This window comes from Herpailurus yagouaroundi, unplaced genomic scaffold (assembly GCF_014898765.1).
Source record: "Herpailurus yagouaroundi ecotype Mexico unplaced genomic scaffold, PumYag 29, whole genome shotgun sequence".
NCBI classification, from domain to species: domain Eukaryota; kingdom Metazoa; phylum Chordata; class Mammalia; order Carnivora; family Felidae; genus Herpailurus; species Herpailurus yagouaroundi.
This window is the reverse complement of record NW_024412377.1, coordinates 67,427,941-67,453,354: the sequence shown is the minus strand read 5'-3', so window position 1 is coordinate 67,453,354 and position 25,414 is coordinate 67,427,941. Positions and strand designations below refer to the sequence as shown.

At 40.2% G+C, this 25,414-nt stretch overlaps 1 protein-coding gene and 1 long non-coding RNA gene across 10 annotated transcripts in view; one reads left to right on the top strand and one right to left on the bottom strand.

The window, feature by feature from the left end:
* LOC121011958 (uncharacterized) overlaps nucleotides 1-16,117 on the bottom strand; it is a 39,759-nt gene extending 23,642 nt beyond the window's left edge. Inside the window, exons 1-3 of one of the 2 annotated variants that reach the window (XR_005781885.1) lie at nucleotides 15,980-16,117; nucleotides 14,510-14,697; nucleotides 9,972-10,387 (exon numbers count right to left, since the gene is read on the bottom strand). This is a non-coding gene — a long non-coding RNA (uncharacterized LOC121011958). Of the gene's footprint in view, nucleotides 1-9,971; nucleotides 10,388-14,509; nucleotides 14,698-15,979 lie in introns of those variants that run through there. The other variant, XR_005781884.1, reaches the window with a different exon arrangement.
* Nucleotides 16,118-16,180: 63 nt separating this feature from the next.
* Nucleotides 16,181-25,414, top strand: part of APC (APC regulator of Wnt signaling pathway) — a 150,194-nt gene continuing 140,960 nt past the window's right edge. For 4 of the 8 annotated variants that reach the window (XM_040446747.1, XM_040446760.1, XM_040446757.1 and 1 more), the window contains exon 1: nucleotides 16,181-16,460. In XM_040446747.1, the coding sequence (XP_040302681.1) occupies nucleotides 16,302-16,460 (159 nt within the window). In that variant the 5' untranslated portion in view covers nucleotides 16,181-16,301. The remainder of the gene's footprint in view (nucleotides 16,461-25,414) is intronic. The other 4 variants (XM_040446761.1, XM_040446740.1, XM_040446715.1 and 1 more) reach the window with 2 other exon arrangements.

Genomic DNA, 25,414 nt, shown 5'->3' with positions numbered 1-25,414 from the left:
GGCTTAGGACTTCAAAGGGAGACTATGATAGTGCAATGGATTTCAAATCCACAGTCAACAAACAACTCAACTCAAGTTAGCTTATTTCTCTGTAAATGAATTAGATTTAACTCTAAAATCTCCAGTTTCAATGAGGGGGAGAGACTCAGTCCTGTCACTCTCATTGCAGTTTCAAAGTTAGCCTCTTGGAGTAAATATTCAGTCAAATAAAAGACTTGAGCTCAATCCACTTGGAGCTCACATTCAACATCAGAGGTGTTTTCCATTCACAAGGATTCTCCTCTTACCCCTCAAGCTGTGTCTGGGTGCAGGGGGAGAACAGCAAGGAAGGGTCTGATTGTGCCCCAGATGCCCCTGTCTTTGCTTCACAGTTTTGCAGCTGAATAATTTGTAGTCTGTTGTCTTAATGTAATGAAGTCTACCACCCTCACCACCATTCAGTGCCTCCTGTCTCTAGTGAGGCTTGGAGACTGGACCTCATCTTGATCCTTTGGGCTACCCTCCCAAGATCCTGCACTATAGGGTCACCTTGCCCAAGGCAAGAGGACCCCTGCCCTCTGCTGGAAACTATAGGAGAGCTCCATGTTCAGGCTCCGAGCACTGTTTCCAGCCTTCTCTCTGCTTCCCCTGCCACACTCCCATTTCCACTCTGGGTTCCAAAGAGGGTCAAACCCTCTGCTTTAGGGTTTCCCCTACAGAGAAAAGGGAGAGGTGTCGGCAGGAAGTTGCGACAGAAGGGGGTGGGGGAAGGTGGGAAGAAAGCCTGGGGGGTGGGGGGGCAGCAAATAGTCTCAGCTAAACTCTCTTGCTCTCTTCCTTTTTTTTTTTTTTTAATGTTTTATTTTATTTTTGAGAGAGACAGAGACAGAGACAGAACAGCAGGAGAGGGGCAGAGAGAGAGGGAGACATAGAACTTGAAGCAAGCTCCAGGCTCTGTGCTGTCAACAGAGCACGACACAGTGCTCCAACCCACTAAGTGTGAGTCATGACCTGAGCTGAAGTCAGACACTTAACTGACTGAGCCACCCAGGTGCCCCTCTCTTGCTCTCTTCTTTCCAGATTCTTTCATTGACTCTTTTCTACTATTTGGAGACATTAAAAAGGTATATTATCTTAACCCAGCCTGCTCTTTATTTCAAAATCGAGTAACTTTTGAACTACTCCTTCAAACACAAGCAGCAGATAGGTTTGTAAGCAGGCTTACAAATAAAACAAAAAATCTAATTGCACTCAAGTACCATATTTTAAAATACTATTCTTATTCTTAGTAATAATAGTTAAAATATAAATTCTAAAAGTATTCCTGGTGAAATCTTGTGTGTGTTTTAATTGGGCTTGCAGATCTTTGAAGCTTCAAATTCTATCATTTTCGCCAGTATCTGATGACTCATGCAGCAATTGGTTCTCGCTGATCTCAGCTTCTTTTCTATGGGCAAAGGGGCAGCAATAGACACGTCTTTGATCATTAATAATTTCAGCACCTCTGACCCATCACTTTCCAAGCAATTTCTCCCCAAGGTGCTCTTGGAATAGAAAATTATGATCTGGGAACTAGGCCTGGGTGCTTTTGGTATGTGAGAATGGGGGATAGCGAGGGACACTGAGGCCTGGTGGATCCCCTTTGCTCAAAAATGAATAAGCTAGCTAGGCTAGAGGAATAGAGGTATAGTCTGGAAGACCCTCAAGTGTCACGGGAGCTATGTTTCCTGGAGTGGTATCCTGGGACAGCCTACACCTACTTACTGGCAGTTCTGTGGGAATCTCATGAAGTATCTTTGGTCTCCATAGCTGGAGGCACAGAACACTTGGGGCTTCCTCCCATCTTCGCCACTGCCCACCTATCCCCCACCCAGCACTGGGTAATGTTATGCAGATGACCAGTGATAGCAATGACACCTGCCTTACCACCAGTCTGTTTATATGCACAGTATCTCAGGACTTTACTGTCATGTCTGTGGCATCACTGGACATGCCTAAGAGAGAGGCCGCTACATGTGACCTCAATGATTCTCAGCTGAGCAGCTCAAGAACAAAATTTTCAACATCCACCTGACTGAATTCATTACACAAAGTAGAACTAGGAGGTGGCCCCCTATCTCTTTGCAGACATAAGAGATTTTGTCTGCAAACAGCAACAGAATCCACACCAGCACCCAACCTCCACCAAGAACACAGCATCTAGTGATGCTACTGCTACTCCCTTTTTTTAGTGACGGGACTTTCTTTGTTGTCCCCAACATACAACCCCGTGGCCTAGGACAGGGCTCTACCCCAGTATATACAGTGAGGGCTGGGAACACTGAAAAAATTCCCTGTCTCCAGGAAGACTGACTTCAGTTGAGAAGGTAGAGAAGGAAGCCTGAACTTTTCAGGCATGAGATGCTGTGCTAGTTACCAATTTATCCACTCTCAGCTCTGAATTCACAGTCATCATCTACTCTGTGATAGTGGAGATGAACTCTAAATATTTCTCCTCTGCCAGCTAGCATGATGTTTAGTCTGTCTGTGGAAGGGCCTCGTCATCTAGGGGCTCATGATTTAGTGGGGAAAACACACTCACACACATAGACACACACAGAGACACATTCCTACAGGACACAGGGAAGATGGGACAGGGCACGAATCTGGACACAAGACACTGAGGGGACCCATGTGAGCTCAGCTTTACAAAAAAGTGATTTTCCAAAGGGAAATATGAAGAACTTCAGAAGGCAAAGTGACTTTAGTCCACAAGAAACCTTTTCTTGTTCTCTCTAGGAACGTGAACAGAGGTACTAAGTTGCCATCCATGGATTCATAAGCAAACAGCCAGATACTCACAGCTTTCCATTTTATAAGGCTATCTGAAGGTCTCCACGTCAGAGCTCAGGAATAAATCCCAGGACTTACAAATGAGCCATCAAAACATAAGCCCTTTGACAAGTTCTACTGCTGGGGAATAATGGTGAGACTCTTAATTCTGAATCCAGCTTTGCCCCATCAGGTAAGGAGCAAAGCCCCCAGGAACTCCAAACTCTCCTTATCACCCTGCAGCCAAGAATGCTTCACCTTTCTCCTGCCCCATGAAGGCATTCCTAGGAGTTGATTCAACCCCATTTATCAATCCCTGTTCCTCAGTTCCCCATTTGCACAATCCCTGCACTGTGAGTCTTAGGGTTTTTAGTGCCTTAGTTTGCTCCCCCTTCCTATTGCCATCCTTGTTGATAGGGAGACTGGAAGAGGCACAATAAAATTCCTAGATATATTTTCTTTAAAAAGATACCCACTGTAAATAATTATGAGGTAGAAATCACAAATGCATGAGTATAGAATGAATAAAAATGTCAACTACTCTAATGTTATGCAAATAGGTGCTTGTGGCTTGTGATAAAATTGCTGAAGACAGCTTCATGCAGAGATTCACATAGTATGGTGTTTCACATAACAGAGCTGCCGACATGCTCTGAAAAAAACTAGGTTAGATGACACAAGAACTAGTTATAGTATTGGCAAAGATTCTGATAAATATACATGTAAAAAACTTAAGTGAAACTATGTCCTGATAACTGAGAGTAAAAAAAGCAACATTCCTAAATTTATATATCACACTATACAATATAGATTTTTTAAATAATTGTTAATTATAACAGAGTTTTCAAAAAGAGACATTTGACTGTTTTTTTCTGTATCTCTAGAAGTATATGTTACATTCAAGTTGGCCTAAAGAACTTCTTTAAAAATTATTTTATTGGGGTGGCTCAGTCATTTAAGCCTCAGACTTTTTATTTTGGCTCAGGTCATAATCTCACAGTCATGAGAGGGAGCCTCACATCAGGCTCTGCACTGAGCATGGAGCCTGCTTAAGATTCTCTCTCCCTCTCCCTCTGCCCCTCTGTTCCACTCATGCTCGCTCTCGCTCTCTCTCTCTCTCTCTCTCTCTCTCTAAAACAAATAAAAATTAAAAGTATCTTATTGAAAAAAATGAGGAGTCTCCTTATATTTAGGATTGGCCTTGTATTCAGGCATATAAGATATATAATAAGCAGGGCATTTAGTAATCAACCAAAAACTTGCCTGTCTCCTCCAGTTCACAGTAAAGGAAGCCTAGGCCTGAGCCTTCCTCCAACTTTCCTGCTTCAAGAATTTACTAAAACCTGGGAGGGTGAGAATAGTGTCTATGGCCTTCTGAGTTACCCCTTTCCTCCCCCAGAAAACAGTCATTCATAGTCTCTGACAGAGAAGGTCTTATTTAAAAATTCTAACATAACCCATATACATACATATGGTCAACTGACTTTTCAACAAAGATGCAAAGACAATGCCATAAGGAAACAATAATCTTTTCAATAAATGGTTCTGGAGCAACTGGACATACAGATGCAAAAGAAAACCAAAGAGAAAAAGAAAAAGAAAGAAAGAAGAGAGAGGAAGGAAGGAAGGAAGGAAGGAAGGAAGGAAGGAAGGAAGGAAGGAAGGAAGGAAGGAAGGAAGGAGAAAGGAAGGAAGAGAGAGAGAGAACCTCTTTTGTATCAAATGCAAAAATAGATCATAGAGACAAATATTAAACTTGTAACTGTAAAACTTCTAGAAGGTATCATAGGAGCAGAATTTTGTGCCCTTGAGTTAGGCAAGATTTCTTAGATCTTAGAAAGACTAACATCCAAAACACTAACAACATTAAACATTGACAAGGATGTGGAGTAACAGGAATTCTCATTCCTGCTGATGTGAATGCAAATGACACTGCCACTTTGGAAGACATTTTGGCAATTTCTCACAAAACTATACATACTCTCATCATACAATTTGGATTTACTCAAAGGAATTGAAAACTTACATCCACACAAAAACCTGCACACAAATGTTTACAGCAGCTTATTCATAATTGCCAAAACTTGGAGGCAACCAAACATACATCAGTAGGTAAATGGATGAATAAACTATAACACAGACAGATAATTATTTAGAACTTGAAATGAGTTAGCAAGCCATGAAAAGACATGGAGAAAACTTAAATGCATATTACTAAGTGAAAGTAGTCAATCTGAAAAGGTTACATTCTATATGATCCCAGTTATATGACATTCTAGAAAAGGCAAACCTATGGAGACAATAAAACATCAGTGATTGCCAGGGGTGGGGTGGCAGTGGCTTGGGGCATAGGGATGAATAGGCAGAACATACAAGATTTTTAGGGCAGTGAAAATACTCTGTATGGTATTATAATATGGATGTATGTTATTATGCATTTATCCAAACCCATAGAATGTACAACACCAATAGTGAACCCTAAAGTAAACTATAGACTTTGAGAGATTGTGACATGACACTGTAGGTTCATACCTGATAACAAACGTACCACTCTGGCGATTGATGTTGATAATAATAATATGATCATGTACGGTGGGGCAGCGAGTATATGGGAAATCTCTGTACCTCACTCTCAATTTGGTGGTGAGCCTAAAACTGCTCTTAAAAAAGAGTCTTTAGGGGCGCCTGGGTGGCGCAGTCGGTTAAGCGTCCGACTTCAGCCAGGTCACGATCTCGCGGTCCGTGAGTTCGAGCCCCGTGTCAGGCTCTGGGCTGATGGCTCAGAGCCTGGAGCCTGTTTCCAATTCTGTGTCTTCCTCTCTCTCTGCCCCTCCCCTGTTCATGCTCTGTCTCTCTCTGTCCCAAAAATAAATAAACGTTGAAAAAAAAAATTAAAAAAAAAAAAAAGAGTCTTTAGGTGGCACCTGCCTGGCTCAGTCGGTGGAGCATGTAACTCTTGATCTCAGGGTTGCGGTTCAAGCTCCATACTGGGTGCAGAGATACGTAAAAATAAAATCTTTACAATTTTTTTTTTAAGGTTTATTTATTTTTGAGAGACAGAGTGAGAGCAGGGTAGGGGCAGAAAGAGAGAGGGAGACACAGAATCTGAAGCAGGCTCCAGGCTCTAGGCTGTCAGCACAGAGCCCAACATGGGGCTCAAACCCACCAACTGTAGGATCATGACCTGAGCCGAAGTCAGACACCCAACCGACTGAGCCACCCAGGCGCCTCAAAAATAAAATCTTAAACAAAGTATTTAAACAAACAAACAAACAAACCAAGTGTAATTGTTCATAATCATTCCAAACTAAAAGCAACCCAAATGTTCTTCGGCCCATGAATGGTAACAAACTATAGCATTATATACTGCAATCCAATACTGCAATAAAAATAAATGAATTACTGATACACAGAACAAAGAGATGTGCCTCGTCAAACCATTATATAGTATGTCCACCACACAGAATAAATTGATAGAAACAATGCCAGGCACATAGGTAATAGTCAAATGTAGTAAAATGATTAAAAAGCAATGAGTTTTGAGTATTTATTACCTTTGTTTTGAATGTAATTTAATTGTAAGTTTATATCATTTAACTTTTAATGACTGTCTTTAATAATCAGTTTAGGAAATTCCTAAAATTTAACAGTCAGGTCTCTAGCACTTCTTTGAGCTGGCTCTAGCGCATTAAGGATCCAGATGCACATTTATGAATCCCTCCTCCACCACAAATTCTGGGGCAGCAGTGGCAACACGAAGGGAGAGTGCAAACATATGTTGTTTCCCTGGACCCCACTACTCTCAATATGCTACCAGAACTGCTTTGACTGTATGGGATCCTTCCCTGAGCTATTCAGACTGGTTATCAGGGCTGAAATATCAGTGTCATCAGCCACACCGTAAACCACATGAGGAAATGCAGGTGGATTTCAGTGGAAAAAATGATTTGGTGTTCTTCGGCAAATTTCACTCATTAAAATTATCTGTTGGGTTTTTTTTTTTTAAAGAGGATTTGTTGAGGGAGAAAAATTGTTATTCCAAAATGCCTTTTATTTTTGTACTCAAATCTGAAAAGATAGTCATCAAAATGTTAACAATTATCTTAGATGGTGGAAATTTTTTCCTTCTTCTTGTGATTTTCTGTAGTTTACAAATTTTCTGCAATAAATATATAGCACTAAGGTAGTATGAAAAAAATTGAGACAAATCCTTGGTAACTTAATACTTAAAATTACATTGGTGCTGTCCTTTCAAAGACTAGAAGAATAAATAGCATTTTCGGTAAAAGAATGCCCTGGGAAACAGACATTACTATGTTCTGTTTCATTTAAAAGCCAGATGTCCAGGAATTGGATATGGTTAATTATCAATTTTCACCCAGATGGAGTGTTTGCTTTTTTTCTGTCATTAGATGGAAAAGCACAGCATCTCTGGCTACTTACTTTATTACATTCAGTCACTTTAGCTGGAAAGATTTAAGGAATAGGTGGAGCTTAGAGGAAGGGCATTTTATTCTATTATGAATGAAAAGTTAAAGCAGGTACAAGAAATAGAAGGAAAAGAATGAAAATGTGTAACTGGTCATGCAATGAGAGAATTTCAAGCCTGCTCTTTGACCAATTCCAGTAGTGTTAGAAATGGAATTCATACTGCATGTCTGTCTTCCTATATTCATCTATTGCTATATAGCAAATCATTGTAAGACTTAGCTTAAAACAAGAAACAGCTATTATTTCACAGTCTATATGTCAGGGAGTTGAGCATGGTTTACGTGGCCGCCTGTGGCTCAAGATTTCCCATGAAGCTGTTAGCTGAGGCTGTGGTGTCCTCTAAATGCTTGACTGGAGGAGGATCCGCTTCCAGGTTCGCTCACATGATTGTTGGCAGTATTGCATTCTTTGCGAACTGTTAGAATGAGAACCTCAGTACCTCACTGGCTTTTGGCCAGAGACATTCTCAGTTCCATGCCACATGGGCTTCTCCATAGAGCAGCTCACAACATGGGAGCTGGCTTCCTCAGAACAAATGAGCAAGAGAAGCATCTAAGACATTTGTTTCCTGTCTCTTAGGACTCACTGTTCTTTATTGCCCAGTGTCCAGGGCCTCAAAAAACATTGCTTCACATATTGTGCCCAGTTTGGGGGTGGTTTAAAGCATGGTGTATATGTGGTACTTGTTACTCCAACTTAACCAGAAGTGAGTGTCTGAAAGTCTCTTATTAATAATCTTATCATACATCTCTGCTAGAAACAAATTGAATTTAATCTATTAGATTTTATGTTTGTGACCATAAGGCAATGTATTAAAAAAATTCTTATTGGTTAAAGAAAAATTATGAGCACAAAAGTAAAATTTATCAGAAATCATTGTCTTAATTTGCATAATGAGATGGGCTGGGAAATCTGACAGCCATTGGCCACATAGCTATTGAATACTTGAAATGCAGCTAACGTCACATGTTGAAATGATAATATTTTGGATACACTGGGTTAAATAAAATATAGTATTAAAATTAATTTCACTTTTTTCTATGATTTTCTTAATGTAGCTACTAGAAAATTTAGAATTATGTTTGTGGCTTGCATTATATTTCTATTGGTCAGCCTTGAGCTAGAGGGCTAACATATGACTGGGCTCTGTGAATCATTTGCCCCCAAGCTTCTGACTGAAAGCAAGTGTAGTGAAGTCATGGTGACCCTCTTTTCTAGTGAGAGCAGTGGCAGCAATAGAGACTGTATCTTGTTTCCAGGTAGAAGTGGCATCAGCCAGTGTCAAGGCAAGTGGTATTGGTGGTCCTAGTTTTGGTGTCTGTACCCAGCAGTGGGTGCCGGGGAGGCTTCTTGAGACCACTTCTAGGCCCAATGTTGAGTACTGTCCCTGAACATCCTGCAGGTATCCAGTAGTCTTCTAATAAACACTTTTCAGCTCAGGTCCTTCATGAAGGTTCTCTTCTCCATCCTAGTCCACAGTGATCCTTCCTCCTTTCAACATCAATAGTCTATCAGATCCAAACCACACACTTGGCCTGTGCAAATTATGTTATAGGAAGGTGCCTTTCAGTCAGACTCTGAAATGAAATTCCCCATGGCAGGAATCCTGACTTTTACATAATTGTTTCTCAGTAGCTGTCAGGCCATCTTGGTCACAGCATTTCTAGAGGAATACTTGTTAGTTATCACTGCAGATCTCTGAGGTAGGCAGAGCGGCTGTCATTATCCCTTCATACAGAGGAGGAAGCTTGCTCAGTGGGGTAGAGTGACTAGCCTAAGGTCTCATAGCCAGTGTGCTGACAAATTGAGACAGTAGCCCAGACCTCCTCACTGCCCATCCCCAACCCTTTCTTGTATTTCAGGCCCTGCAATATACATAAGATGGTGTATTCATTTCTAGGGCTGGTATAACAAAGTGCCACAAACCAATGTCTTAAAACAATGGGAATGTATTGTCTCACAGATCTGGAGGCTATTAGTCTGAAATCAAGGTGGCAGGGCCATGCTCCCTCTGAAACCTGTAGGGAGTTCTCATGGTTTGCCAGTAATCTTTGGTGTTCCTTGGCTTGTAACTGTATAACTCCAACTCTGTGTGTCTCTTCTCTCATGTGGCTGTCTCATGAGGACACTCGCTATTGGATTAGGCCTCCATCCTACTCCAGTATGACCTTGTTTCAACTTAATTATATATACAATGACCCTATTCCCAAATAAGTTCATATTCTTTAGTATTGGAGATTAGGACTTCAACATGATCTTTTATTTGGCGGGGGGGGGGGGGGGGGGCATGGGAGCATGTTCAGCCTATAACAGATGGTCACCATAAGAGGAGAGAATACCAGGGCGCCTGGGTGGCTCAGGTCATTCATGATCTCACAGTTTGTGAGTTCGAGTCCCACGTCAGGCTCTGTGCTGATAGCTCAGAGCCTGGAGCCTGCTTCAGATTCTGTGTCTCCCTCTCTCTCTGCCCCTCCCCCACTCGCACTCTGTCTCTGAAAAATGAATAAACGTTAAAAAAATTTAAAAAGAAAGAGGAGAGAATACCATAGAAACTGAAGACATCATCTTGTATCCAGGATTTATTCCAAGGAAGAATTACACTACAGCAGGGTAGAAGGTGAGACTTCTCAGGTATGTATTCCCACCTACTACTGGGCTTGCACATGGACTATCTGGGTTAAGTTGAAAGTGTATATTATCATGAGATATAGTGTATTCCTGCCCTCATATAAAGACTGAATGGCCCCAGATATAAGATAGTAGCTACTATCTTATAGTAGCTACTATAAGATAAGTTTCTCATAGTTCTCCCTATGAGAAAGTTCATCCTTTCTCATAGTTCTCCCTAACTATTCTGAGGCAGCTCTCCTGTTTAGAGGGAAATGATGGTGTGTAATTCTGATGAGGAAATGGGATAAGTGATTGTTATGGTAAGCCTGTCACTCTTTGCCAGAGAACTGTCTTTGATGTATAAAGCATTATTTGGGATCCAGATGAGAGAGCTAGCTGTACAGGAACAAGCCTAACCAAGGGGTGCAGCTAGCATTTAAGATACACACCCATTTTTCCGCCATCTCTTCTTTTCCTTTGATGAAACATATAGAACCTATTAATAAAAAGAAATACAAATTTTTAAAAAGCATGAAAAGGAAATGGTAAAATGAGCTCTGCTTCAATCCAAAAGAAAAGAATGACAGCAATTTCCAATCAGGCCCTTTGTTGAAAGCCTATACAAGAATAGCAATATGACTGGGATTTGTAAATGACTGTAGCTGAAGTCTCCAACAAAAGCATGCTAATGATACAGAGTCAAATCACCAAATAGGCCCACCTCCAAATCCAGTTTCTCTAGATGGGAAGAGCATGGTCTTTAGGGGCAGCACTATCTTTTCTTTTTTTTTTTTTTGAGAGAGAGAGAGAGAGAGAGAGAGAATACATGGAGAGGGAGGTAGTGGGAGAGAGAGAGAGACAGAGAGAGAGAGAGAGAGAGAGAGAGAGAGAAAATCTTAAGCAGGATCCATGCCTAGGGTGGAGCCTGACACAGGGCTCAATCTCATGACCCTGATATCATGACCTGAGCCAAAATCAAGAGTTGGATGCTTAACTGATTGAGCCACCCAGGTGCCCCAGGTCAGCACTATCTCTTAATATGTGACCTTGGGCAAATGACTTAATCTCTCTGAATCTTTCTATGTGTAAAAATGAGGACAACTATCTAGCAGGGTTATGGTAAGGATTAAGTACTTAGCATAGTGCACAGCGCATATAATAGGTGCTCCATTAAATTGAAGCTTTCTCCCAGCTCTGCAAACATATGCAATATAATCTGCCCACTGCCCCACCATTACCTACTCTTCTCTATCTTATTCTTTCTCCCCGTCTCTCTTTCTAAAGTTCCTATTTGTAACCTAGTTGAGGAGACATATAAATAGGAAATGACTTGCATTTAATTTTAAAAACTAACAAGTGAAAAACAATGGTGTATGTCACTGATTACTTTAGGTGCTGACACACTTCCACATTCATTAATTCAACAAATATTAAGTAACCACCCATGCCAGGCATGGTACTAGGCACAGGGTGTTCATTGATAAACAGAACATCTTCACTCCTTGTGGAGTTCACAATTTATGGGACAGAAAAGAAACGATAAATATATAGTTTAAAAATATGTCACATAGAAGTGGTGAAAATGGATATCATTTTCTTGTTCCTGATCTTAGAGGAAAAGCTCTCTATTTTTCACCATTGAGAAGAGGTTAGCTATGGGTTTTTCATATATGGCCTTTTTTATGTTGAGGTATGTTCCCTCTAGACCTACTTTGTTGAGGGTTTTCATCATGAATGAATATTGTATTCTGTCAGATGCTTTTTCTGCACCTATTGAGATGATCACATGGCTTTTATTCTCTCTCTTGTTAATGTGATGTATTATATTGATTGATTTGTGAATATTGAACCACCTTTACATCCCTAGACTAAATCCCACTTGATCGTAATGAGTGATTTTTTTTAATGTACTGTTGGATTTGGTTTGCTAATATTTTGTTGAGGACTTCTGGATCTATGTTCATCAGGGATATTGGCCTGTTAGCTGCTGTTGTTGTTGATGTTGTTGTTGTTGTTGTTGTTTTTCAGAGTCTTTATCTGATTTTGATATCAGGGTAATGCTAGCCTTGTAGAATGAATTTGGAAGTTATCCTTCCTCTTATATTTTTTGGAATAGTTTGACAAGAATAGGTATTAATTCTTCTTTTATGTTTGGTAGAATTTACCTGTGAAGCCATCTGGTCCTGTTTGTTGGGAGATTTTTGATTATTGATTCAATTTCATTGCTGGTAGTTCATCTGTTCAAATTTTTCATTTCTTCCTGATTCAGTTTTAGAAGGTTATATGTTTCAAGAAGTCTACTTTCACCACTTCTATTCAACCTAGTACAGGAAGTCCTAGCCACAGCAATCAGACAGCAACAACAAAAAATAAAAGGTATCCACATTGGTAAACAAGAAGTAAACTTTCACTATTGCAGATGACATGATAGTATATACAGAAAACTCTGAAGACTCCACCAAAAAAGTACTTAAATTGATAAACGAATTCAGTAAAGTCACAGGATGCAAAATTAATATACAGAAATCTGTTGCACTTCTATACACTAATAATGAAGTAGCAAAAGAAAAATTAAGAAAACAATCCCTTTACAATTGCACCAAAAATAATAAAATACCTGAGAATAAACTTAACCAAGGAGGTGAAAGATCTGTACCCCCAAAACCATAAGACACTGATAAAATAAACTGAAAATGACACAAACATATGGAAAGATATTCCATGCTCATTGATTGGAAGAACCAGTATTGTTAAAATGTCCATACTATCCAAAGCAATCTACAGATTTCAAGCAATCTTTATGAAAATACCAACAACATTTTTCACAGAAGTCGAACAAATAATCCTAAGACCACAAAAGACCCTGCCTGAATAGCCAAAACAATGCTGGGAAAGAACAACAAACTGGAGGTATCACAATTCCAAATTTCAAGATGTACTACAAAGCTGCAATAATCAAAACAGTATGGTACTAGCACAAAAACAGACACATGGATCAATGGAACAAAAGTGAGAGCCCAGAAATAAACCCATATATGGTCAATTAATATACAACAAAGGAGGCAAGAATATACAATGCAGAAAGACAGTCTCTTCAATGAATGGTGTTGGGAAAACTGGACAGCTACATGCACAAGAATGAAATTAGACCACTTTCTTATACCATACGCACAAATAAACTCAAAATGTATTAAAGACCTAAATGTGAGACCTAAAACCATAAAAATCCTAGAAGGAAACATAGGCAGTGCTTTCTTTGACACGGGTTATAAAAACATTTTTCTAGATACATCTCCTCAGGCAAGGGAAACAAAAACAAAATTAAACTATTGGGACTACTGCTTTTCACAGTGAAGGAAACCATCAAAAAAATGACAAAGCAACCTACTGAGTGAGAGAAAATATTTGCAAATGATATATCCAATAAGGAGCTAATATCCAAAATATACAAAGAATTTCTACACTTCACAATATCAAAAAACCCCAAATAATCTAATTAAAAATGGGCAGAGGACTTGAATAGACATTTTTCCATAGTAGCCCTACAGATGCCCAAAAGACACATGAAAAGATGCTCAACATCACTAATCATCAGGGAAATATAAATCAAAACTACAACAAGATAGCACTTCACACTGTCAGAATGGCTAAAATCAAAAGGACAAGAGATAATCGTGTTGGTAAGGATGTGGAGAAATAGGAACCCTCCTGCACTGTTGGTGGGAATGCAAACTGGTGCAGCCACTCTGGAAAACAGTATGGAGATTCCTCGCAAAATTAAAAATAGAACTATCACGTGACCCGGTAATTCCACTACTGGTTACTTACCTCAAGAAAGCAAAACACTATTTTCAAAAGATATATGCACCCCTATGTATATGGCAGTATTATTTACAATAGACAAGACATGCAAGCAGCCCAAATGTCCATCCATAGATGAATGGATAAAGATGTGATAGATAGATAGATAGATATAGATATAGATAATGGAATATTACTTGGCCATAAAAAAGAATGAGACCTTGCCATTTGCAACAACATGGATGGACCTAGAAGGTATAATGCTAAATGACAAAGTCAGACAGAGACAAATACTATATGATTTCACTCTTATGGAATTAAGAAAAAAATGAACAAATAAAGAAAAAAAGATACAAACAAACAGATTCTTAAATACAGAGAACAAACTAGGGTGACAGAGGAAAGGTGGGTGGGGAGATAGGTGAAATAGAAAAGCAAAAATGTTGAGTTCCATGGAAAAAATGATAGGTGCAGTACTGAAAACTAATTAGAGAGCAGAAGGGAGACATAGCTGAGGAAGGATGGCCTTTCTAAAGTGACACTTCAACTGAAACCTGGAAGATGACAAGCTACACACATAAAAAACAATAGTAAGGTCTTCAAGACAGTGGGATCAGCATGTGCAAAGCAATGAGGCTGTCAGGAAATATTAGTATTTGAAAACCAGTTGGGGCAGTGTCAACAAGCTAGACAGGACCCTTGTAGTAAAATCCAACTCTTACCATGCCCTCAATGCCCTTGCTAACTTGACCCCTGCCTCTCCCTGACCTCATCTCCTCCCACTGTCCATGCCACTTATTCTCTTTGTCCCTCTTACCTGCAGGTCTCATTCCCACCTCAGGTCTCTGCTTTAGCTGTTTCCTCTGCCTGGAAGGCTCCGCCCCAGATCTTCTCTTGGCTCCTGGCCCCTGTGGTCATTCAGGCCTCAGATCAAATGTCATCTCTGGAGAGAGATTGCTAATTACGGTCCTTCACGCCATCATCTTTTGGTGGTTTGCTCTCCTCCTGATGAGGGAATGTTGGGCAAGGTGAGAGCAAAGTACAGGCTAACAGCACCCACTCCCCCTGCCAGGTGGGATATGTGTGACATTCTTTGGACACCCCTGGCTACCCAAGAGCAAAGGAGAGGGGTTTAAGTGCTTGCTGTGGTGATGTGGGAAACAAAGGCAAATGAAAAATTAAATTCCCTTATTGCCTACTGCCCATTGACAAGTCCTTGAAACGGGCAGAGTGACGTCCTTCTAGGACCTCAGCTGCCTCGATGATGACACTTTGCTAGGGGCAAAAGGGAACCTTGGCTTAATGTTATCCTGACCCCTCAGGATCCTCTAAGTCTACTTTAACATATAAAAATTGCTTTGGAAACTTCCTGTATCTCAATTCCCCCAAGGTATATGCTGGCAATCATACCCCAAGCTTATGGCCCCCTGATCTACATGTGAAGGGTGTCATGACTGAGGTTTTTTTCCTAACAGCAGCTGGCCCTCAAGGTCCTGGAAACCTTGCTTCCAAAATACCTTAGAGACTTACTCTATCCCCAACCCCCCTCCAACCTCAAGGTATTTAATCAGTTACCTGTCACCACCCCAGTGTGCTCTTTCTGCCCTAGGGTCCTGTCCCCATGCTTAAGTAAATTCACTTTTTTGCACCAAAGATGTCATCAAGAATTCTTTCTTGACCTTCAGCTCCAAACCCCATCATCACCCCCAAATCCCATCATTCCCATCCCTCATCACTATCAAACATTAATTCTGTGATTTGTCTTTATTGCCCATTCTTTCCCACCAGAATGTAAATTCCATGAATGTATTTCTTACTGCTATAAATCTGGAGCCTAGGACAATATTAAGTATATAATAGAAACTCAAATGTTATTTGTTGAATTAATGTTGAATGAAATTAAGCTAGAGAGGTAATGAAAGATAAAGTTTGTGTAAGACAAACTAGGAGGACTTCCCAAGAAGTATGCTTTGAATTAAAATAGTGGGAGCAAGGGAGAGGAGGTGGTGCGCAGCTACAAAACAAGAATTTGGGGAATTACTCGTTCATCTGTCTTTTTCTCTAGATTATGAGCTCCTTTTGGGCTACAGATAGGTTTTATTAATCTACCCTCAGCACCTGGCCTAGAACCTATCACATTGTAAGCACTACCTAGGTGTTTGCAGAATAACTTGAATATGGGTGTGCAGACGGGTTCTACTAAATCGGCTGCAGCACAGTTCAGGAAAAGGCAAGTAAGTCCGGTGAACTGAGATTCGGCTTCCCAAGTAGCAAACGCACATCGTACCGGACCGTGAAGAAGCCAGGGTCTGAGCGCCGCAACAACGCGACTGCGCATTTCAGCCCCTCCTTGCGGGGTAGAAGAGCGCCGGCAATCTCGGCGCACGCAAGCGCGCTACATTCTTCCCGCCTCCAACAAGATGGCGGAGGCCAAGTAGCGAGGGGGCGGAGTGTGGCCGCCGGAAACCCGGCCGCTGCTGGGGGGAGCTGCGGGAGAAGGCCGGGGAGCAGCGGGCCGAGGCTGGAACGATGCTGTTCCCGGGAAGTGTTGTTGGTTACTGGTGAGGAAGGTGAAGCACAGTTGCCTTCCCGGCCCCCCGGCGCTCCCTATGTACGCCTGTCTGGGCTCGGGTCCGGTCGCCGTTTTGCCTGCTTCTGCACCACCCTCTACCCTCGGGTCCTGGAGCTCCGGCGGCGGCCGTGTCCCGCAGGAGAGGAAGCGCCCAGGCGGCGTCCGTACTTCTGGCCGCGGGGCGAACGTCTGGCAGGTGAGTGAAGCGTAAGCATTGGCGTCTTTGCCCCACCGTTGCTCCAGACCCTAGCGGTGCTCGGCCCGAGTCTGCCGTTCTCTTGTCTCCACGTCCCACCCTCTCCCCGCCCCGCGCCCTGTTTCAGGCCTCCAGTTGGCCCCTGGCTTTGCAAGCCCTCCATTCTCACACAGTGGGTGGGGGTCGCGACGCCTGCCGCCCTCCGCATCTTTCCCGACTCCTGGTGAAGCTTCTCGCGTCCAAGCGGTCTCTCTTTCGCGTTAGGTGGGTGGGTCGTCGCCCCTCCTATTTTAGTCGCCTCCCCATCTTCCTGGTTTCGACCCTCTTGGCTTCCTTTAAAAGTTTAACTGTCTGGGAAGATTACCCGGTAGCCTCTCATATAGAGAGAGTTACAAAGAAAAAGCTTCACCTTGATGAGGGAGTCCAGTCCCCAGGAGAGGTGGTTTGAAGAGTTGGATTCCTTGGCCCATTGAACTGCAAAGGAGAGAATGGTGCCTGTGATGCAAATGATTGTTCATGGAAATTAATCTCCAAATCTTTGGTCTCCTAACTTTTGAGGCAGAGGCTTAAGTTTTCTAGGTCTAGTGAAAGAATTGGGAAGTGTTCGTTTTTAAAAGGAAGGCTTTGTGAATGTAAGATATGTAATGGCACAAGAAAGGTTAAGTGATTTATTCTTTTATCCAATGTTCGCTTAAATTGCCCAGTGAAGCTTTAGAATACCGTATTGTACAAGCCCTTTGTTTTATTTAGAAAGGGCTAAAATGGAGAAAAGCTTTTTAAACTAAAAACTTCTCAAATTTCTTGGATTCTCAATTGTTGTTACTACTTAACAGTCCCTGTAAGACCTGATTATTTTTTGCAAAATTCAGGCTGTGCCAGTCTCAGTTCTTTCTTTATTACTGGGGCAAGGGTACTCAGAATTAATGGTGTAAGAAACTGTCCTGAATAACCTGGTACCTTGCCAGAGTTTATAAGTGCAAATCAAACCACAGGATTGAAGTAGTAGTGGAGGAAGTTGCCATGGCTGTTTCTCCCATATTTTCCATCTTTTTGCTGTTATCTCAGCTCTGTCCTCCTGTTTGGGCTTCCTGCTCAAAGTGGCTTCCCTCCTAGCAAAACAAGATGGCTATCAGCAGTATTCATGTGATAGCCTTCTTAATTTACTTCCATACGGAGAACTAATTGGGTAATTTCTCAAGAGCCCCCAAATTGTAAAACTGAGATTATAGATGTAAATGATAGCTTCTCCTTTGAGATTACAAATAGGTGGACCTTTTTTATTAACATTAAATTGCATAATATCGTTTGTTGAAACTATGCTAGGTGCTCTCCCAGGTTATGAAAGCACAAACTATCCTTGCCCTATTGGAATTCTATACTAACAGTCTTCAATATGTGGGTTATATAATTGGCCTGACAGATTTGTTAACTTTTCATTCTGCCTCATGACACATAATCTGTTTTTCCCTTTGCTGTAGACTCTGACCTTAATGAATTTCCTTTTAAATTAATTTATTTTTATTTTTATTTTTTTAATTTCCTAAATTTGGAGATAGAATTGTTTAGTTCAAAAAAAAGAGATATTTTTATGTTTGATTCCTGTATGGGCTAGTTCATTCATTTGTTTGTTTTAGGCCTTCATTTTTCTACAACTAAGGACTGCATGTTTTTAAAGGGGGTTATGTCTCAGTTCTGTGCTTCTGGCTGAAGAGATAGTAGGACTAACTCCAGTCAGTGCCTCTCTGCCTCTGGCAAAATAATTCGAAGGGTTGTGTCAAAACACATCTCTGATCACAGACTGTCATTAAAATCTCTCACTCTTCCACTCTTATGGTACCTGTTTTCTGTCTCTCACACTGTCTTTATGAACCCCTCTTTGTCTCTCTATTCATCCAACCCATTAGCCTACTGCTGATTTCATTTGCCTCCCTACGTAACCAGGATCTCACTGTCATCAGTTTTTACTAAGCTCTCACTGATGCCCTAGAATGCCTTATTTTCTGTAGGTTTACCTTTCTAGTGCCCAGTCCAGAGTAAGCATTATCACTAGCTCTTTCGGTTTGATTCCTGACATCCTAAAGGATGCAAGAGACCATTGTATGAGGATATAGGTTCATTTCCATACAAGTTGGTGCCCTGTTCTCTCCTGGGTTTTAAGTGCTGGTCGTGTACCTTTCTGTCTCATTTCCGGAAGGTTTTTATAGCAAATAACTTGATACCTTCCTTTCTTGAGAAAAATCTCAACTGTCTGAGGTATATTCTTTTCTATCCTCTGTATTATTTCCTTATTTACTCCTATCTCACAAAAGGAAATATTCTCCCCTCCTGATGTGTCCACAATCATCCCTCCCCATCCTTCTTTCTGTAGAACTGTCCATTATCATTCCTTCTTCAGTCTCTCCCTCTCTAGCCTATGTACATGCTTATATCTTTCTCAAGGCTGCCAAATACAGTGCTGTGTAACTCAGTAAAGCCAGTCTGAATTTTGAGCCTGCTGTGGCACTGTATTTTTATTCTTTAGTCCCAGGAGCCTAGTGTAGTAGCAAGAATATTTGACTTTTGACCGAGGTGAATCTGGGTTTGAAGTCTGTTAAAAACACTTAGTGGCTATGTGGCTGTGGGCAAGTTACTACTCAGACTCTATTCTTTAACTATAAAATAGAGTGTTAAACTTAGAGTCATAATTGAAGGAGTTTAGCACATGTTAGATATCCATCCAAGTGTTTGGTACATTATGGAGTTCCTAATAAATATAAAATATTCTCCTTTGCACTCTAACTTCCTTTACCATTTCAGCACTGAAATTGCTATTTTAAAAGTCCCCTATGACCTCCTAATCACCGCATCTATTGGCTTTCCTTCAGTCATCCTTGGTTTCCTAAAACCATATACACCATAGGAATAAGATTATCTGATTTCTTGATTCTTCTGCATTGTATGTCCTGATTCTTTTAGATATCTGAAAGTTTTTTTTCACATTCCTGCGTTGTTCTTCCCCCAAAACATAGTGATTCATATATTAGGATGCAAACTGGATTTAAAAGCAAAAAAGAGTGTATTGGCTCATGTGATTGGCAAGTGCATAGATAGAATTGGCTTCAAGAGCAGTTTGTTCATGGGCTTATGTCATTGGGGCTGAAACTCCATTTTTCTGCTATTATCTCAATTTTGTCCTACTGTTTGGGCTTTATGCTCAGACTGGCTTCCCTCCTAGTAAAAAATAAATAAATGGCTATCAGCAATGTTCATGTGATAGCCTTCTTTATTTATTTCCAAAGGTAAAGAGAAGGATTCTCTTTTCGACTAGCCTTTTCCCAAAAGTCCTAAGCTCTGTTCTGATTGAACAAATTAGAAGGATCATGCTGCCAAGTCTGTCACAATGTCTTTGTCAAGAGGGGTGGAATTATTCTAATTGGCCTAACTCATGGATGAACCTTATCTAAAATGAGGGAGAGATAACCAGTGTACTCAGGGGTCTTTGTGCTTTTCACTGTGTTTTCTTGGTGGTTATATCCTGTTTTTTGAAACCTTTTTTTTTTCTTAATGTTTATTTATTTTTGAGAGAGAGAGAGAGAGAGAGACAGAGCGTAAGCAGGGGAGGGGCAGAGAAAGAGAGAGACGCAGAATCCGAAGCCGGCTCCAGTCTCTGAGCTGTTAGCACAGAGGCCAATGCTGGGCTCGAACTCTCGAGCAGTGAGATCATGACCTGAGCTGAAGTCGGACGCTTGACCAACTGAGCCACCCAGGTGCCCCATCCTATTTTTAATGACACAAATCATTTTTGTGTGGAATGTTTCCCAGTTCTGCAACTTGACTTCTCACCTACATTGCTTGCTATATTTCTCTTAATGTACTACTGTAAGCTTAACTCAAACCAGTTGGCATCAAATGGAGTTTGATTTTCATGTACCTATCCTCACCTAGTGTGTTTATGTGTGCATGTGTGTATATGTATTTCTCTTCCTTCTAATTTCTCTCTTCTAAACACCTTTCTCCCAGCAACCCACTCTAACCTTGGTTCTTCTCCCACTTTCAGCATCTGTCATATCTTAAATATATCTTGTATTAGTTTGGCCTCAGGTTACATAATACCCGACCAATAGTAAACAGTATTTCACATAAAAAGCCCAGAGTGGGAGGATTCCTGGTTAGTCACTGTAGCTGTACAGTGATGTTATATCCAGGATCCAGGTAGTTTTCATTTTTATCCTTAGCGTGCTCATCTTTGTGCTCATTGTGCCCTTGCCCTCTCATTGTTGTACATTGCTCTTGCTGTTCCACACATCACATTCTCACACAGCCACCAAAGATAGGAGGAAGTTTGTCCTCTCTTGATTAGGCAAGTAAACCTTTCACAGAAATCCTATGTCAGATGTCATCTTGGCACGTTTAGACCCTACTTGCAAGGGGGCTGGAAAATACATTATCTGGCATTTCAGTCTAAGAGGAAGTTAGGAAGGTAACCAACAAGATCGGTGACATATCTTGATAGTATTTTATGGAGAAGTAAGTTTAAATAAAAAAGAATTTTCCGATAGTAGGAGCAAACTTATAGCACTGCAAGGGTTGATATAAGCTATATGTAGGATAGTCATAAATAACTGATTAAAATCTGATTATGTAAAATTAAGGTATTTGAGTGGTATATCCCAGTTATTCTAAGGTTGATGTTAAGTACATTTATGCATAGATGGTGGAACCACTGTGAGAAATGGGTACATATAGAACTCTTAGGAAATAGGTTTGTATTTCCCCTTGGGGGTGGGAAGCATTTGGAAATACATGGGGACATTTTTGGTTGTCACAATGATTTTGAACTCCTACTGACAATTAGTGGATAGAGATCAGATATACTAGAAGTCCTGTGATGTTGCCCACTAAACAGGATTCATCCCTTCATATATGCCAATAGTGGCCTTATACCTTGAAATATACTTTGCTTTTTGAAAGAATTGGTAAACATTCATCTGTATTCTTATATTGCAAGTGACAGAAAATCACATTCAAACTGCTTAAACAATAAAGGGAATGATTAGATCTTGTAATTAACTTTATCTAAGGCTTTATCCTGCCTGAAACCATCAAGGACTTGGCTCAGTTTCTCTGTGATTTGTTCTGCTCTGTCATTCCTCTTGTTTTGGTTTCATTCTCAGGCTAGCACATGGCAGCACATTACTGGAGCACTGTCAGACTTAAAACCCTCATTTCACATATAAAGTAAATTGGAGAATACTTTTTGCAAGTATTTGTTGAGTATCATCACTACTAAAACCTTCCCTAAACAACCCCCCAAAGTTGATTATTTCCCCTGTTGTGCTATAATTTTTTAATCTATATTTGTATCTCTATTGTATGTCATATTCTATAAGTATTGTTTTTCTATGTCTCATGCATTACCTTGTGTTAATTATTTTTGTATTCTTAATGTCTAGAATATTCTGACTTAGAGGTATACAATAACTGTTTATGGAAAGAATCAGTGAATGATATAGGAAGGAAGGATGTGGGAAGAGACAGAGAATTATAAGAAGGCCCTATCCCTTAGTTGTTACTGAATCTGGAATTATGTGCATTGTACTCCTTCTACCACCAAAGCAGGTATATAATGCTCTTGTGATTAATAGTGTGTAAAATCATTTGAAAGCCTTACTAAATTCTAGTAGTGTTTTTTCATTATTTTCTCAACAAAACTAAAAGCAGTAACTATCATTCATCCAATAAATATTTTGGAAAGTCTGCTATGTGCATGTAATGTAGTAACAATGGTGAACAAAACCTAACCTGTGTTCTCTCTGAGTGTGAATGTTAGGGATGCAGTTAATAAACATTATCCATGTGAACACACAGACACATGAGGTAGTTAATAGGCTTTGACATAAATAAAGAAGTTTCAGTGGATAATAGAGTAACAGGGGGCGCCTGGGTATCTCAGTCAGTTAAGTGTCCGACTTTAGCTTAGGTCGTGATCTCATGGTTCTTGGGTTCCAGCCCTGCCTCAGGCTCTGTGCTGACAGCTCAGAGCTGGGGGCCTGCTTCAGATTCTGTGTCTCCCTCTCTCTCTGAGCGTCCCCCATGCTTGCTCTCACGTGTGCGCTCTCTCTCTCTCTCAAAAATAAATAAACATTAAAAATTTTTTTAAAGAGTAACAGGATGCTACCTTAGGTTGGTGAGAGAAGGGCTTTTTGAGAAGCCTTTGAGCTAAGAGACCTGAAGGAAGTGATGGAGTAAGCCTTGGAGCTAACTGAGGGAAAATGTTTAGAGGGAGCAGCAAGCACCTTCTGAATGGAAATGTGTTTGGCATATTGGAAGAACAACATTCCAGCAGTGTGGCTGGAATAGAGCCAGTGAAGGGGAGAGTGGTAGGACAGGCAGAGGCTAGATCAGGTAGGGCATTGAAGGTCATGGAAAGACTGGATTTTACTCTGGGTGAAATGGTAATCATTGAAGGGTTTAAGCATGGGAATATCCAGATTTGACTTGTTATTTTGGAGGATTACTCTGACTACATGGTGAAAATTGATTGTATGAGGCAAAAATGGAAGCAGGAAAACCAGTTAGGAAAATAATTTAGGTTGGAAATACGCTGCTTGGAGAAGTAGCCCCTTTAATGGTAGAGGAGCAAAGAAATGTTCAGATTTGTGATACACTTAGAAAGCGGAGTAATTAGGGGGGCTGGGTGGTTCATTTAGTTGGTGTCTGACTCTAGATTTCAGCTCAAGTCGTGATCCTAGTGTCATGGTTTCGAGCCCCATGTCGGGTTCCGTGTGAGCATGGAGCCTGTTTGGAATTCTCTCACCCCCCTCTGCCCCTCTCCCCTGCTTACACATGTGCATACTCTCTCTCAAATAAAATTTTTTTGAAAAGTAGAGTATTTAGGATTTACTGATGGATTAGATGTGGAGTATGAGGGAAAGAGAAGTAAAGGATGACTCCCAAGTTTTTCAACATGACCAACTGGGGAAAGGTGGCACATTTTACTGAGATGGGGGCTATGGGGCAGCGGTAGGGGTAGGTTTGGAGATGTAAATCAATTTTGTTTTGAATGTGGCTATGTTTGAGATACCTATCAGATAGTATTCAAGTGGATACATTGAATAGGCATGTATATGAGGAGTTTAAGGAAGAGGTAGAAATTATCAATGTATAGGTGGTATTTAGGGCCCTGGCACCAGGTATCACCTAAGGAGTGAGAATGAGATTTATGAAACCTTTTAATACTAAAAGTGTTTCTTATATCAAAGATTGGGAGTCACTGTGTTGAATAGTAATAGTTACAACATTCAGAGTCTGGAAAGGATAATGAGTAAATTCTCTGAGAAAGAGGCAGGACTTGACCTGGACTTCAAAGAATGGATAGGGTAGAAAAGGCTTTTTCCTTCTCTCATGCCAAGTACAGTACTTGTAGTACTGTAGTAGCATGTAGTGAGCATTCTATAGATGCTGGTGAATGAACAAAAAGCACTTAGGCTCAGGAGCAGCTGGAGCAGAGGTTTGGTAGCAAGGAAGCCTAAAGTGTTTTAAAAGAAATTCAGAGAACTAGAGAAGAAAAGTTTGTTCTGGGAAAGAGTGAAAAGTAAGATTGGGTAGTTCAAAGCTTAAATTGTAAAATGACAGTTATATTTAACCCTAACAGATTTCAAGTCTGTTTCTGTTGTTTGTGCAGTGCCTTTAGTGTCTGGCCTCTAATAGATGCTCAGTAAATATTAAAAAAGTGAATATGGAATTCCCAAATGAAAGATTTATATCTACTGTGTTCTTTTCTTCTCGTTAAAGTATGCTGGAATGCAAACTATGTTAAGTGATACAGGGTTAACCTTACGTTTGCTTCAATTTATTATTATTTCTAATGATAAGCATTAAACATTTATGTTTTATGATTGATAACAAATTACTTGAGACATACCTCACAACTGGTCAGAAAATACCAGTGGATTGGCAAAACTAAAGTTGAAAATGAGGAGCCGTGACCATCTTTTATTCAGAGATTAACAGTTATTTTGTTCTTATGGAAATGACTGATTGAAGCCTGTTAATAGATCATTTTCTTTTTTAGCTGTCAAGGAGCAAACTGGTTTAGAATTATGGCCAGAAAATTGGACATGATATATCTGTGACTATCTAATTTTTAAGGTTATATGATTTAAAACACTAGTTATAATTAGAAATTATTATAAATAGCAAATTATAGGCTTACACAGTTTAACTGTTAGAAAATAATTTACCTGATTACTATCATACTGAGATTAAAATTGAAATTTTAGTTACATTTTGAAGTAATTAAAAAATAGGATACATTAGGTTTGTGATTATTTTCTTCAGTTCTTGTGTACCACATTATTAAAGCTTTATATAGTCATTAAAGGAAATTCAGGAAGTAAACTAAAAAGTAAAGATAACATCCATAAGCTCATCGTATAAAGAAAACCAGTATAGTTTTTGTCTCCCCCAACCCCTCTCTCCCTCCTTCTCATTTTGTCTTTTTTTCTGTGCCTATGACATTCCCACCCCACCCCCCCGTTTAGTCATAGTACAAATGTATGTGTGTATATATTTCCAGTTTTAAAAAATTAGGTTATTTGCATTTCTTAGACTATTTTGTAAATTGTATTTTTATTGACTGCATAATAATCCCATTGTAAGAATCCTTTTTCTTAACTGTTCCCTGTAGTTATTTAGTCATTTTCCATTTTATTTTCATGTGTGCAGTGAACATCTTAGCACATTATGGATTTCTTTTTCTCTTTATCTTGTCCATTTCCCTTAAGATGAGTTCATAGATAATGGAGTTACTAGATGATAGGCTGCAAACATCTTTAAGGTTAATAATGCATGTTGCCAGTTTGTACAATGTCTTATAGGCCCAATAAATGTTAATTGGTTGGAAATTAATCATAATGGGAGGGAAATTAGGACCTACAGAGTTCCTGACCTTTAGTGACAGTCTTAAATCAGCC